Here is a 15,349-nt window from a genome sequence, read left to right as displayed (position 1 = left end):
TTTCTCCTGATTCTCCTGATTCTCCTGATTCTCCTGTTTCTCCTGTTTCTCCTGATTCTCCTGTTTCTCCTGATTCTCCTGTTTCTCCTGATTCTCCTGATTCTCCTGTTTCTCCTGTTTCTCCTGATTCTCCTGTTTCTCCTGATTCTCCTGTTTCTCCTGATTCTTCTGATTCTCCTGTTTCTCCTGATTCTCCTGATTCTCCGGATTCTCCTGTTTCTCCTGTTTCTCCTGTTTCTCCTGTTTCTCCTGTTTCTCCTCCACCCGTCACCACGGCCTGTCCCCTCTAACCATTGGGAACCATCTTATTAAGTCATAAACAAAGACAATGTCCCAGTTTGTGCACATTTTTTTTTTTTACAGTTGAGTGTTATGAAGTGTTTGCCTCAGTCATGCCATCTGCTCCGTCTCCTGCTGCCCATGATCTGAGAGGAAAGAACGACGCTGCTCCGTCATTAAGAAAAGAGAAGAAAGCAGCGTTTAAATCAGACGTCTCTTCTCTTCTTCTTCTGTCTCTCGTGTCTCCGACAGCTCGCCGAGATCGCCGACACCAAGGACCAAGTGTTTCCTGTCAAAGATGGCTTCCACGCTCTCAAAGGCATCGTGAACTCGGTGAGTTTGGCTGTTTTCTGATCTGTCGCTGGGTGTGTGTCGGTTCACGTGAGATCAGGAGGAGGCTTTGCTCTCGTAAGAAACAACTGAAGGTGAAGACTGATTGGAAAAGTTTTGGGAATTCACCAAATTGTGTTTCCTGTCTTGACCTCGTGGAAGTTTCTGACAAACCTCAGTGAACTTCCTGCAAAGCTGCGTGGAAAACATTTGCAGAAACGCCGCTCGGTGTTTCCTGGTAGAAGCAAGAGACACAGAGCAGCTTGACAGTTAGTCACTGTCCATATGACATCGTCCTCACAGTGTTCTCATTGTGTTGAGTGGCAAAACTCTTCATCAGCGCCTCAACGCCTTAACGCTTTTGTTTTTTTTATTATTTCGATAAAAACTTCAGAATAAAAGCCAGTAAAAACCAGTGGGATCCATCTGGTCAGTTTGAGAGTAAGAGTCCGTGAAGCAGTGTTTATATTCTGAAGTTTCCCTCCCGGTGCAGCCTCGTCCTCTCGCTGCCAGACAATTAGCGATACTTTCCGTTCGCCGCGGCTCTCGGGGCCCGAGCGCCGTCGGCCAAGGCGGGGGTTTGTGTGGCAACAGTTTGTACATGATCGTGAGCCCAGAGCAGCCGAGGCGCTCTGACCTGAGCCGGACTTGGACACGAGCGTCGCAGCCGACAGGGCCGGCAGTGTTGAGGAGCAGAGCGGAACCAGACAGAGCGGCTCAGACGAGCGGCGAGAGAGAGAGAGAGCGATGAGGCAAAGCCACGAGGAGGGTGTGACTGGTTCTCTGAGCTCGACAGAGGAGGAGGCTCGGAAACTGTGGCTCAGTCTGAGTCTCACACGGGACGGACGTCTGATCACACACACAGATTGTTTTATTTAAAATATGCATTAATTTATTCCTGACATTAAATTCACCTTCAGAATTGAATCTGTTTACATTTGAGTTTAGAAACATTGAGCCACTTGTAGCATTGGATCATCAGGTCGGGTCCTTGAGGCTCAAACGTGTCCAGGCCTCTGTCACCAGGGCCTGAGGATAAGAAACTAGATAAAACTACTTATTTTAAAGTAAAACATGCGTTACTGCCTTTTTATCTCCATTTTGTTTCATAACTTTCCTTCTTTTACTTTTTATTTATTTACATTTATGTGAGGCTGTCTTCTTATTGCTTTTATTAATTCATTTTTCTATCAGTATGAATGAATTTGTATAGTTACCCTGAGTCAAAGCACTTTTTAAACCCTGTGTTTAAAGGTGCTATATAAATGAAGTTATTATTATTATTATTATTATTATTATTATTATTATTATCATCAAGTAGGTTTATTCAAACAGGAGTGTTCTTCGTTGTTTGGTGCATTACAAACATATTAGGTAGAACAAATATTAAATATAGCTTTGCACCTGATTGCAAAACTGTGCACTAAAATCAAATGTACTGCATAAATTAAAGGTAAAAACCTATAAATTTTGATATTCTATATGCAATGTGTTAAATATTGTGCAGAGCATGTGCAGGTGGACAATGGTGTGTGCATTCATTTAATGCATAATATTAATAATGGGTCATTTTCAGTGAAGGTTGACGATGAACAAAAAATATCGTGTTCTAATGCATGTCGCATATATTTGCAGCAAAATGATAACAAATTTGGAAAACTAACGTTCAAAACGTTGTATGTGAAAAAGGAACTAGAACTTTACTTAGCACTTTAACAGGCCCCTTGTTTAAACTCACTGAATCCAGATGTTTATTCTGACCAGCACCAAATTAAAAACACTCAAACATCAGCCCACATCCTTGTGTCGTTGAATCCCTCCAATAGTTTTTCTGATATTTCCAAAGAGCATGTGAATCCATCTTGTAATAATTAAGATTAAAATGAGCTGAACGCCTCTGGAAGCTTGGATTTGATTATCGATCATCACTTCTGATCTTTAAAATGCTCTCAGTCTTTTTCCACGAGGATGTTCTTCTCATTAAAATCATATTTTCTGCATCTTTAATGACCCATCAACACTTATTTATGGAACTTATCAAAGCCTCTATAAGATGCTCCTGCTACAGAGCTCATCCCCTCAGCTCCTCGGAGACACAGTGACGCTTCATCCCAAACGAAAACCTGCAGCATTCCTCTCTGCTTTGTAATACTGGAGCGATGGCTGCTTGGCCTCCGCCTTCCTCTGCTGGATTGTGAGGATTTGAGATCATCTGTGCAGCCTCTCTGACCTGCATGACAAAACTCACACACACAGAGAGAGAGAGAGAGAGAGAGAGAGAGAGAGAGAGAGAGAGAGAGAGAGAGGGAGAGAGAGAGGGAGAGAGAGAGAGGGTTTCTGCTTCCAGTCAGGACATGTATTTTGATTCCTCTGCTACACTGGGCCTTTTGTTGCCTGAGCTGCCGTCCTTTTGGGAAAACCCAAAGTTATTGTGATTTAAACTCACACCCAGCTGAGTTTAAACAACATGTACAGTGTCACAGACTTCCTGTTTAATAATGGATGAGAGTCACGGCCCCCTATGAACCTTTCTCACCTAATTATCTCCACAAACTGATAAAGCTCGGGACCTCATCCTTTCACAAACGCCACGAGTTGTAACGCTGGCTGCAGATATTTGGACGACTGCCTCTTTCCTCCTCCTGCAGCCGGCAGAAGAATGTTTGTCACAAGATCCCAGAGAAATGAAGAGCTGCTGTTTGAGTGTTGAGCCAAACGTTCAAAACTCAGATTATGAATATCTGCAAAACCTCCAGCGTGAGGATCTTCCCCCCCGAACAAATCACTTAATTTACTCTTTAAGGAAAAAAGCTCTTTATCTGCTGAATGTCAACTTTCCATTGATAAGACAAAATTACATCATGTCTCATGTCCTCTCAGTCCATTTTGTTCTATCTTCCTTTTTGCAGAGGAAGTGGTCACATGGAGGAACGGCAGCCGATCCGTTTCCTCCCGGCTGTCACCCCCCCCCCCCCCCCCTCTCCCTTTCTGACGCCTCCACATCAAACCATCATCTTTAATAAGGCCTCTGTAAACACTCCTCAGACTGAAGTTTGGCCCAACATCAAACGAAGGGTTCAAGTGTCCTGTCTCTCCGTTAATATGCTTCTTTTTACCGCCCGTGTCCCGGGGATTTGCATAGTTGTCCTTTGTTGATTTATTGAATCACAGCGGACAGTGCGGCTCGGTGACAGTGGGCTCACACGGGCCTCTTTATATGTTAATGCGCGATCCCGGAGGTTTTTAATAGAACCGAGGGAATGGAATGGTCTTGCATAATTTGCCCATAAAGGCTGACACAGCTGCCGCCTCGGCCTCCTCTGCCTCCTCTCCTCCTGCAGCCGGCGGGACGCTCCTGAGGTGCTGCAGCCCCGTAATCTGTTTTCTAAACTTGACAGAAATGATAACGACCGGTGGTTGATGTGTTTATTCTCGTGGGCTGCAAAGCGATAATTCACCCGTTCCCTCTCTTTTCCTCCCTCGTCCTTCTAGATACTGAAGCAGTCGTGCACGGAGATCCTGAGCGTGGAGCCGTCCAGTGTCTGTGTGAACGGTGAGTGGATCCTCCTGCTGCCGCCTCGCAGGACTCCAGACGTCTGTCCAACAGTGACTGGAAAAGACGTCTCAGTTTCCAGGCAGGACATGGAAAAAAAATCAGTGGGGACGTACTGAGTCAGAGAAGATCACGGTGGCTTGTTGGAAAACCATCTGACAGCACTCGGGTCATAACAGGAAACTTCAAAAACCTCAGAACGTTAAAATAACTGAAGGTTTTTAGACTTTTAATGCTCACAACTGGGACTTAATAGACTTTTGTCAGTGGTTCCCAGGAGTTTTAACTGGTGCTTCACTGGGAGTGTCTGTCAGTCTGTCAGTGACCTTTCACCTCTGATTATGGAGCACTTAAAACAAGTTTCCTTCTAAAGCTTTTAATTTGAAGGAGTACTAGATTCTTAAAGACGAGTATTGAGTATTTTATGAGAGAAAAAATCTAAATTTGTGTTTTAGAACTTTTTTTCACAAATCTTTAGGACAAAAAACTATTTTCATATTCGACATTTATGTAAATAGCACAATAAATGTCGCCTTATTCTATCATTTACGTTTAAAGACCCATTTTTATAGGAATCTGAGGTCGGTCAATTATGTGTATGGACATTACAGTATATTGGCCTTTTGTAATATTACTATTGATGAAAATGATATTGCGATATTAACTGATTTAACTGTTTTAATACCTAAATAAATCACCAATAGTTTGAGGGTCTCATTCTTTCTGACGAATGATTTGAAAAGTGATAGATCGGAATTATCCAGAGTCTTGTCTTATCCAGGTGGAAGAGAGGAGAAGTTCAGTTTGTCTTATTGAAGTCAAATCCATAAATATAATCTCTGATAATCCACCACATTGCTGTAGAAATAATGTCCCTCTGAAATAAAATCTTTATAGAAACAACAGGTATATGTAACAACCTCAAGATGCAGCTAGAAAAAAGTCCAACTTTACGCAGGCGTCTCCTCCTCCTTCTCCTCCTCCTCCTCCTCCTCTTCCTCCTTCTCCTCCTCCTCCTCCCTCTTATCTTGTGTTTACATTCCACAGAGTCCTTCGACATCGTCCTCAGAGGAAACGGCTTCAAACTCGGCCGCAGCAGCGAAGGCGTCGTCTGCAGCTTCATAGTCGGAGAGCAAACCTTCAGTGAGTGTCTAGAAAACAACGAGGAGCAAATCACTACAGCACTAACCTCCACCAGGCTTCCTTTATTAAAACCACATCAGAACAAACAAACAAACAAACAAACAAACAGAAAGTCACTCAGTCTCAAACAGTCGATGTGAACATGGATCTGACCAGGATTCACTAGTTCGGACACACACACTCACACACACACTCACTCACACACACACACACACACACACACACACACACACACACACACACACACACACAAACAGTAAACACTCGTATTATAATCTGTTGTCTCTTCATTCGAAGTTAAAACATTGTTCGATGTTTACTTTTACACTTTTGTCCACCTCGTGATTCAGAGACACATCCTGTAGTTACCACATCTGACCACAGCGGCCGCTGTTTCACAAAAGGGACATAAACCCATTTGGCATAATAAGAAAATGTCCGAAGTTTGAAAAGAAACATGATTCATGTAAAAAGCTTTGTTGATGTTGTTTTTCAGATCATAAGCCGAGTGCAGTGCGGAACGACTACCTGCTGTGTCCGGCCCCCAAGCTCTATGAGGTCGGACAGTAAGTGCATATAATATGTGGACATTTGATTCAATATGACTTTATTAGGAACTAGTCAATCATGTGTATTAATCTAAACGATTTAATCCAACAATTAATAATTTAAAACTCACACAAGAAGATTTTACCACGTTGTCACGATTCAAATCCTTAATTTAGTTATTGGGTTTAAAGACAACGAGGTAAGACACCTGAGATAAAAGTGATTTACACAATTTTATTAAAGTAGAACCTCCGCAAAAATAGTGGTGGAACGTCATGATTGACAGCTGAGACTGACACACAATCGGTTGAATGCGTGTATGGGCGGGACCTTGACTCTGGCTCCAATTTAACAGGACGGCAGATTTCATATCTCAGATCTTTTGCGTCTTTATTCACGTTCTTGGCTCCGCCCTCTGGAACTCTCGACCAGCACAGATCACAAAAACTCACCTGTTCACGAAAGCTTTTGACCAATAGATCTATCCCCGTTATTATTTACCAGTATTGGTTTATTCAAAATTTACCTTCTTTGTGTTCTACATCGAAAGGTTCTAAATAAGTCGTTATTATTAAAGTCTTCTGTAGCTGTCGTGACCCCTCACGTCCTCTTCTTCCTGTTCTTCTTATTTTAATTTGATTTATTATAAATAAACCCGTAGCTGAAGAGCCTAAAGACGCAGTCAACACTGTAGATGCAGCTTCACAGTAAAAAAAAAACATTCCATACATAACAACCCACAGAGATTAAAGTGGAAACAGTGTAAATAAGCGTTTATTCCCGGCTGCGTTAGTTATTGTTTGACTTTAACTGCGACTCTGGTTTTAATCCCGAAGCACAGCAGATGATCGCTGAGGCGTTCGAGATGGAACAACAGATTTTCATGTCCTCGCCGAATGCAATCCAATCAAAAATGTATGATTACGAGCGCCGCTGGCTCCTGAAGGCGTTTCGGCTCCGAAGCAGATTATGAATCATATGATGTCGGTGACGCTGAATCCACTTCAGCCTCACCTCAGATAATCTGCTCAGGAGGACGTGTTGTTCTGCCCGGAGCTGAAGGTTGAATAGATGGAGGGATGAGAAAGACGCAGTGAGACCCTCTGTGTGTTGTGTTTGCTGCTATTATTGAATTATCAAATTATAGACTTTTGGGGTTTTAACCTTTATTTGTTAAATGTCTGGGTTTATATTCACATTTCCCAGTTTTTTAATTCAAAGACTGTCTGATTAAAAAGATGCAGAACTCAGTGAAACAGGAAATCCTCACATTGGAAAAATAAAATCCTGTTTTAGGGGATTAATTATAACAATTGGTTCATTTTTCTTAGCGTATAAATGACAAAAAGGGGAAAAACAGTTTATCAACAAAGCTCGATATTTAATTTGAACTTTGCTGCTTTGCATCTGTCCCACGTTTGATTGATTTGTAGAATAACAAAATCTCCGTATTAATCATCCCTCTGATTTCACAGTTAATCTCTTTACCTCAAATTGTGGGGATGAGATGATTTTGAAATCCTGATTTTCTCTCTTGGATAAAAAAATCAAGAGAGAAAAAACCAACATCCTGGTGTTTTCCACTCGACGTGTTCAGGAAACAGTCGAAGAGATTCACTCGAGCGACAACATCTGTAAACCGACGGCGCCGGACAGCAGCCGAGCCGATGCTCCGCCGCCGCCATTTGCAGGAAGAACCTGCTTAATTAACTCTTGGCTGCCAGTGGTGACCCATTAAGTAGTTAGTTGGGACGGGGCGGTGAGTAAACACATCTGTTGGGGGGGGGGGGGGGGGGCTTTAAAAGGATAGGCGACAGATGCAGCCGTTCCCTGCTCCGCGCTCCCTGTTTGAATTATTCACCATGCACTGAGACGCCACGCGCCCGGGCCACCTGCACGGAACGCCGGCGCCCGGAAACTTCCGTCTGCGTCCATCTGTCTTCCTCTGCTCCATCACTGGGGGCGGGCGCTCAGGGCGCTCGGCGAACACCGCTCTACTCAGCCGAGGAACAACCCTTCACTGCGCATTCGCCCCCCTTTGTCCACCATGTTTGTTACACACGTGGGAGGCGGCTTCTCCTCAGCGGGCGCCGCCCCCCCCCCCCCCCCCGCCTCCCGTCTTGACCTCCCCAGATGTGCATTGTTCGGGAAACATATTTGAAATACGGCGGTGGCTCGAGCCGAGGAGGCCGCTGCCCCCCCCCCCCGTCCCACCGGGGTCCTGCAGCAGGCGGCGGCTCCACATCCAGGCTCCATGTCCAGGAATCACAGTGTCCTCAGTTGGTCATTGAGCTGTGTAGGAGCACTCACGGAGAGGCATCATCTGCGCTGACAGCTGTGGCGTCAGGCTTCAAACACTGGCAGCTGCCGATGCCCTTCCTCCCCTGCTACCCCCCCCCCCCCCCCCCTCCCCGCCCCTCCTCCTCCTCCCCCCCCTTTGTGTATCCCCATTAGGAGACCCCGGCAAACCCTGCTGGGCCGCCGATGGAGAGGTTAAGTGGCTGCGCTCCTGCAGCAGCATGTCCTCACCTGGTGTTTTCACAATAATGACGAAGGGCAAAAACAATAACTGAGCGGGGAGTCGACACCTGCTTGACGGAGCAGGTACAGGAGCTGATGCTCGTCAATAATTAAACAGGCCGTCCCGGGGCTGCTGCTGCTGCTGCTCGCGGGGGGGGCATCGCTCCATCTGCTCCACTGGGGGGTATGAAAATGTTTATGGTGGAAATGTCCTGTTGTTTGATTGTCCTCCACGTGGCACCGGCGTGTTGGACGTGCATGGGTCTGTTGTCACGTGACGGAGCAGGAAGCTGCAGCGTCTCTGTGGACGAGGACGTGAGGGACGAGTGGGACTCAGATCCTCCACGAGCCGGATCAGGGATTCAATTATTAATATTAAGATTAATTATAGCAAATTGAGAAATAAGAGAATTTTCAGAATCAATAGGAATTCGTAGAAATACCATTATCATCACCTAATGCACTTGATCCTCGTAACAGCCATTATTTTCAGTGCATCACCTTCTGTAGATCAAATAATAATTTATATTTGATCTATTATCTCTGAAAATCTATTTTTAATAAAGAACTATATAATATAAATTACTTTATTTGTGTAGCTCATTTCAAGTAGTTCAAAGTGCGTTAAAGAAAATATAAAATGCATAATGAGGAATTGTAAAAACCAACATAAGACAATAGAAGAAAGAAGCTTTAAATAAATCAAAATCTACAGTTTTTCTTCACACGACTTTAAATGATTTGGTGAATTATCTGAAAACACAGTTTTATTTTCCAGCTCATAAGTTTGCAAAATGTGCTGCTGCTGTTTTTGAAACACCTGGAAAGAATGTGCGTCAGTGCAGATGTTTGTTTCCATTAGTTTTTACACTTCTCATATTAACATAGGAGATCTCCAAATGGTGTTTCCAGCACCTGAACTCCTGCTACTGCAATAGATTGAATGCATTCTGGGTAATTCTCTCTCTGCTGCAGAGTTGGGCAAACAAAATTACTGGATTTATTTGGATCCGCACCAAAATCATATGTCTTCTTCTCTGACCAATAACGCATCTTTTCACCAAGTTCCGGGATAATCTGTATGAAAACATAGATAATTAAGACTTTTGAAGCTTTGCAGTTTAAAGTAAAGAAAGTAAATGGTTTCCTGGACTTGTAGGAAAATGGATTTGAACTGTGCCATGAATTGAAAAAGTAAAGATGTGTATTCAGGACGTGGTGTCGTGCAACACACTTGTTTTCTCTCCTCTCCGTCACCAGCTGCTCGGCCACAGAACCTCCAGTTTACTCTGAACTTTGCTCCATCAGCCGGTCTTTTAGTTTCCAAACAGTGGAAGTGTCTCCCGGTCCCGGTGCTTTAGGAGCTGATCCCCCCCCCCCGCCTCAGCCAAGTTTCCTTCCCTCCATCAGAACTTCTGCCACGAAGTCAGGCCGCAGAGCGATGGCTCCCGGATGCCGAGTGACAGCCGTCGCATATGCTCCGCTGTGAATTATTCAGCCTCCTCAGTTTTCACGTCTTTAAGGGAAGTTATAAAATCCATTAGCGTCCCCGACGTCAGCTTCTCCAGCTGCAGCGCTTCACCAAAGCTCAGTGTCACGGCGGGGGCCCACGACTTTCAGACAGATTATATCGAGCCCAGGGACAAAGTTTGTTTTTTCCCCAGCGCGGTGGCGAAGGAGCAACCTTCTGCCGTTCAACTGGTGTCACTGGGAGCCCGTGTCGCTCTCCACTCCAGTTCTGACTGATCCCTCGGCCCCCGTGACAATCTGGCCTCTCATCTCCCATTTATTCAAACACAAGCGGCGACCCACCGAGCAGCTGCAGCTCTCTCCTCGGTGTCACTCACCGGCTTTGACTGCGTGGAAGTTAAATGACAGGAAGGCTTGTTTTGAATTATTCATCCAACCTCATGCAGTTGCCTTTCATTCCCCGACTTTTTAACCCTCATGCCAACATTTAAATATTCCGTGCAGCATCACCAGATTGGCACAAACCGGAGAGCCACTTTCAGAGATGAGCTCTGGAAAATGTCCGGACAATTGTGTGCAGACATTTTGTGTGAGTTTCCTTTTAACCTATGAAAAGTGCACCAGGGGATTGACATGTAAATCACATGTTTTTTGTTTATGGCACATTCACAGCTCTTATCTCCAGAAGCTCCCAGATCTCTTCACCTTACCAAGTGGACCATTGACTCTTTTCTATCCTGAGATTTCAACACGTCCACTATGAATTTTTCCTGATTTTCTGCGTTGTCATATTCAGCCTCTCTGGGAAAAGTTTAGTTTTGGTTCATGTCAGAAAAGCAGCTTTTTTTCATAGACCTTCTTTTTATTGTTGTTTTCTTCCAGTCAAACAATTAAGCATCTTAATCTGTAGGAAGTCGAAACACTCACCCTCAAGTGTTTGCACCACAGGATGTTCGGTGAAGTCAAGTTTATTTATAGAGCACATTTAAGAAACAACTGCAGTTTAACAATCTGCTGCACAATGAAAGAAGACACAATGCAAAATACAAGAAATTATGAAAATAAAACAACATAGACTAGCACAAGTACAACAATTAGATCAAATCTCAGATATGATGAAAAGGGCCATATCGTTTATGCTTTTAAAATAGATAAAAGAAACTGGAACTCAACCCTGAACCTGAAACCAGTGCAGCCCCCCCCCCCCGTAGGAATCTTACATATCTGAATAACTGATTAATTTTCCGCTGAGTGACAAAGACACCGACTAAACACTTCAGCGCTAATTGTAAAAATGTGTTACGGCCGAAACCACTTAGAGACTTGGTCGTTCTTTTGGAAATAAAAAGGGTGAAAAGAGACGAGGATATACGACTGGTGCAGATTCTGCCCACTCAACAGTAACTGTGTAATTAGCAGCCGGAGGAGGAGTCAGGAGGAGGAGGAGGTGGAGGAGGAGGTGGAGGAGGAGGAGGAGGAGGAGGAGGAGGCCTCGCTGGTTGGGTTGTGGTGCGTTAAGGATGTCCAGTGATGTCAGGTTATAGAGGGGGGGTGGGGGGGGGGGGGGCTGGCGTTCGTCAGTGTAACTCGCTTGGGAGCTTTTCCTCCTTCACACGCCGGGGGTCCGCTCCTCCTCCGGCTTGATTAACAACCTGCCCACCATTACCACGGATTGAGGTGTCATCTGAATTAGCCTCTCCCCTCACCCATTCAGCTCAAGCACTTAGTTAGTGTCTCAGTGTCTCAGTGTCTCAGTGTCTTCAGACACAAAGACACGTTTTGTGATGGAAGCAAACTAGTTCTTTTAGAGTCTGTCGAGCATCCTCTCGTTTTAATGCAGAGGAGGAACGAGCACAAACGTTTCAGCTGCAGTTCACTTTGTGTTTCAGCTGGACTGGATTCAAACCCTGTGCACTGGTGGTTCTCCCAGTGGTTCCAGTTCAGATAAAGGTTTATAACGTGGTATATTTTGAGTTTTAGTTTTTGGTTTCAATGCTTCAGGATCCCGGAGCAGGATGGAACTAGATCAGACTTGTTCTTTTCCACCTCACCGAGGTTCGGAGCCGGTGTTTAATATCAAGCCAGTTCTCTGTGTTTTGAAAAGTTTTTTTTTAAACTTAGCTTATGTCCTGTGCAGTCTGCAAAGAAGATTTTAGGAACTGGTTCTTAAAAGGTTTGCAGCTCTGAACCAGCAGCAGGTTCCCCTTTGTTGAAGAGGACTGTGTTAGTGCAGCAGAGTGTAACAAAGAGAAATCCTCAATATGAACTAAGATAATAAACCATATAATCTCTTTATTTGAAAGGGAATCGACCTGATTATTCCAGAAGTGGAAGACGTAGCTCGAGAACCATTCATCAACAACGAGCTTCAATCTTGTTTTCAGTGAAATTAACTGATTTGAATGATTTTACTGAATATGGGGGAAAAGACTCATTTATCACATTTAAAAAAACCAAAACAAACTTCATCAAGATTCTCAGGGAAATCACAGAAAAGGTGAACAATGCTCCTGGTGTTTCTTAAATCACGTTCAATCCTTCAACCAATTTTCATCAGAATCATCTCAGTAGTTTTTGTGAGATTCTGCTGACGCTCAGAATCAAACCTCAGTGAAACAATAAACAAGTGAAACCTGTGAAGTGGAGCCGTCCACACGTTGAAGTGTCAAAGTGTCAAAGAGCCGTTTTTTAAAGTTTCCCCCTGTTTTAAATATTTAGCTTGGGTAAATAAGAAGTCAGTTCAGACTATTTAGAATAAAACGCATAGTAATGGACACATGGTCTGCTCGCTCATCTGTTCTGAACCACAGGAGAGTCGGTGGCCCACGGCTCTGCCTCAGGCTCCAGCCTCAGCAAAGAGAAGAGCTCCTGTTATTATTCTGCAGCACCGGGTTTTATGCAGGCCTCCCCTGAACGCTACCACACACTCACAGCTGGCCACTCACACACACACACACACAGACACACACACATACACAACCACGCCGCCGCCACCGCAACCGCACTTCTTTCTCTCCTCTGTCTTTTTTGTGTTGGAGGATTTCAGGCGTTTCACTTGTTCCGTATTCCTGAATTCTCATTAAACCTGCAGTAATTGGATTGGGCATAATAGACATATGGAGATTGCGGTGCCGTTCATCATTAGGGTTTTAATTGCACCCATTTTGGTGTCTGCAGGTTCTTTCTTTCTTTCTTTCTTTCTTTCTTTCTTTCCTCCGTCTAAATAAGTCGTAGGAGTTCACGAGCCTTGTTACTGAAAGTCCAGAGTCGTGCTAATGTGAGCACTTTATTGAATTCTTTTAAATCACTGCTGAATCAATGACTTTTAGTTTTTCAGTTAATTTGTCAAACCATTAGAGGAAAGTACTGATTTATTGATGGATAAGTCTCTTACCTCGATGAAGGCCTTTGTGCTCCAGGTGCATTTCTATCTCTCCCACATTGATAAAGGCTTTTTAGTTTGCTTCCTTTATTTATTTATTTATTTCTTTGCATCAATGATTATTGATATTGCAATGGAAGTCTTTGTAGCAGTTTCTCTTTAGTTACATTAAAATCACACAGATCTTTGATAGTTCTTCCTCATATGTGATGGATTGGATTAAAACACAGTCTGCAAAAAAAGTAAATTCTGTCATAAATCAAGTTAAAACGTATTTGTTTGATTTCCAGTTAGATAATCCGGATGAAACCTTTTCTCTTTCAGGACCATGGACGTTCTCATCAGCCTGAACGACGGCAAATCCTTCATCTCCAGCTCCTACCAGATCACAGCTTCCACGTGTGTGAGTCTGAAGCACCAGCAAGTTTAAATCATTTAATAACATGTACCAAATGTGAATTTACCAGATGTGAGGATAGCAGTGGGATTATGGGATGATGGATGAATTGATAGGTGGATGTGTGGATCATCCTCGAGGGGAAATTTAGTTTAAAGGAGCAGTAAACACCACAAATAGACAAAAATACACAGACCTCCAGTTCTGTGATGTTTATGAAACACCATGAATCCAAACTACTAGACCTCATTAGAGCGTGTAATCTGATTACTGTGGTTTCCTCCTGCAGTCGAACGGCTTTGTGGTGGCGATCGTCTTCCTGGTTCTGCTGGTCCTCGTGGCTCTGGCCCTCATGTGGTGGTTCTTTCCTCTGTGCTGCACACTGGTGAGTGTTACTGGGGATCCACTGGTTTTAATAACGGGACGATAGATGTGGGAGATTCTCTTTAATAAATTACATCACGGTTTAAAGTCGTGAGCACATTATTCTCTCGGTTGCAAACGCGCAGCTCGTCTGAAGCAACTGGATTCAACTGAAACTGTTGTTTTTAAAATGCAGTTGAATTTGAGGAAGTGTTTCGGGTTAATGCAACTGGTTTTATCTGAAACCACTGTGACCAGCAGCCGGTCGGGGTCGGGTTCAGCCGAGGCCGCTCGCCACTCAGCGGGCTCGATATTGTCCATCAGCCGGCGGTGAAGGGGAAGTGGTGCAGGGACATCTGTTCATCACCTCCGGTTTACCTCGTTCACCCGCGGCGGCTTCGCAACACCACACGGCACGAACCTCAACCAGGAAGTGGAGAAGCCACTTCCTGCCGATGAGCAAGTGATCACACACGAGTTCCTGAGAAGAGAAGAAGTCACAGAACACGAGATGTGACAGATTGTTCCTCGGCTGACAGATCTGTGTTTGTTCAGGATCCACCCGGGGACCGAAGTGATTCATTATCAGTTTGTGTTTTAATCACGTTTGAGTCCGTCACGTTTCTGCTGCTGATTAAAACACTTACTGTGTTCTGGTAAACACGGATTAACTGGAATCTCAGCCTCTGCTGGTTGAAGGGAGCTTCATGTGTTGTTGTGAACGTGGAGGCAACTTCATTTTTAAAGATTAATTTCAAGATAAACATGAGCTTCACTGATTTATCTGTTTGCCGATATAAAAACAATGCAGATTGTGTATTTGCAATTATGGCAATTCCAGTCGGGCTCTAGTTTAGTGTGTGTGTGTGTCTGTGTGTGTGTGTGTCAGTGTGTCTGTGTGTGTGAGTGGGTGTGTGTTTTTACTCGATAAATGCAGACATGAACATCCAGAGAAGCAAATTAAATGGACCGCTATGAAAAATAATAATAATTGAATACATTAATTGGAAAATCATGATCTGTCTGATCAACTATAATCACCTATCTGCACAATAGTGGGCTTTATAGTATAGTATAGTATAGTATAGTTTAGTATAGTATAGTATAGTAAAGTGTAGTATAGTAAGAAGTATCCTATTGTGCTTTGAACATATTCCATTTGACATAAATTAGATAAAACACACAATAAACATATTAAAGATCAAATTCACTGATGGTAACCTGATCATTATTCACACATTCCATAGATATGATTATAATATAGTATTTAAAAAATGATTTAGGCCACAATAATGTGATATATTCTAACAAGTCCAAGCTTCTGTTTATTCCTGGAAGCCTTGTTGCTCCCTCCTCACCCCCC

The 15,349-nt window shown here is 43.7% G+C and overlaps 1 protein-coding gene across 2 annotated transcripts in view; it reads left to right on the top strand.

Annotated features, from left to right (window-relative positions):
- The window catches only part of antxr2a (ANTXR cell adhesion molecule 2a), a 65,414-nt gene that overhangs the window by 11,055 nt on the left and 39,010 nt on the right, over positions 1–15,349 (top strand). For both annotated transcript variants that reach the window (XM_053421385.1, XM_053421384.1), the window contains exons 7-12: positions 532–612; positions 4,102–4,162; positions 5,210–5,305; positions 5,802–5,871; positions 13,551–13,629; positions 13,913–14,008. In XM_053421385.1, the coding sequence (XP_053277360.1) occupies positions 532–612; positions 4,102–4,162; positions 5,210–5,305; positions 5,802–5,871; positions 13,551–13,629; positions 13,913–14,008 (483 nt within the window). The remainder of the gene's footprint in view (positions 1–531; positions 613–4,101; positions 4,163–5,209; positions 5,306–5,801; positions 5,872–13,550; positions 13,630–13,912; positions 14,009–15,349) is intronic.

This window comes from Pleuronectes platessa, chromosome 4 (genome assembly GCF_947347685.1).
Source record: "Pleuronectes platessa chromosome 4, fPlePla1.1, whole genome shotgun sequence".
Classification (NCBI taxonomy): Eukaryota; Metazoa; Chordata; class Actinopteri; order Pleuronectiformes; family Pleuronectidae; genus Pleuronectes; species Pleuronectes platessa.
This window is presented reverse-complemented; position numbering and strand designations above follow the sequence as displayed.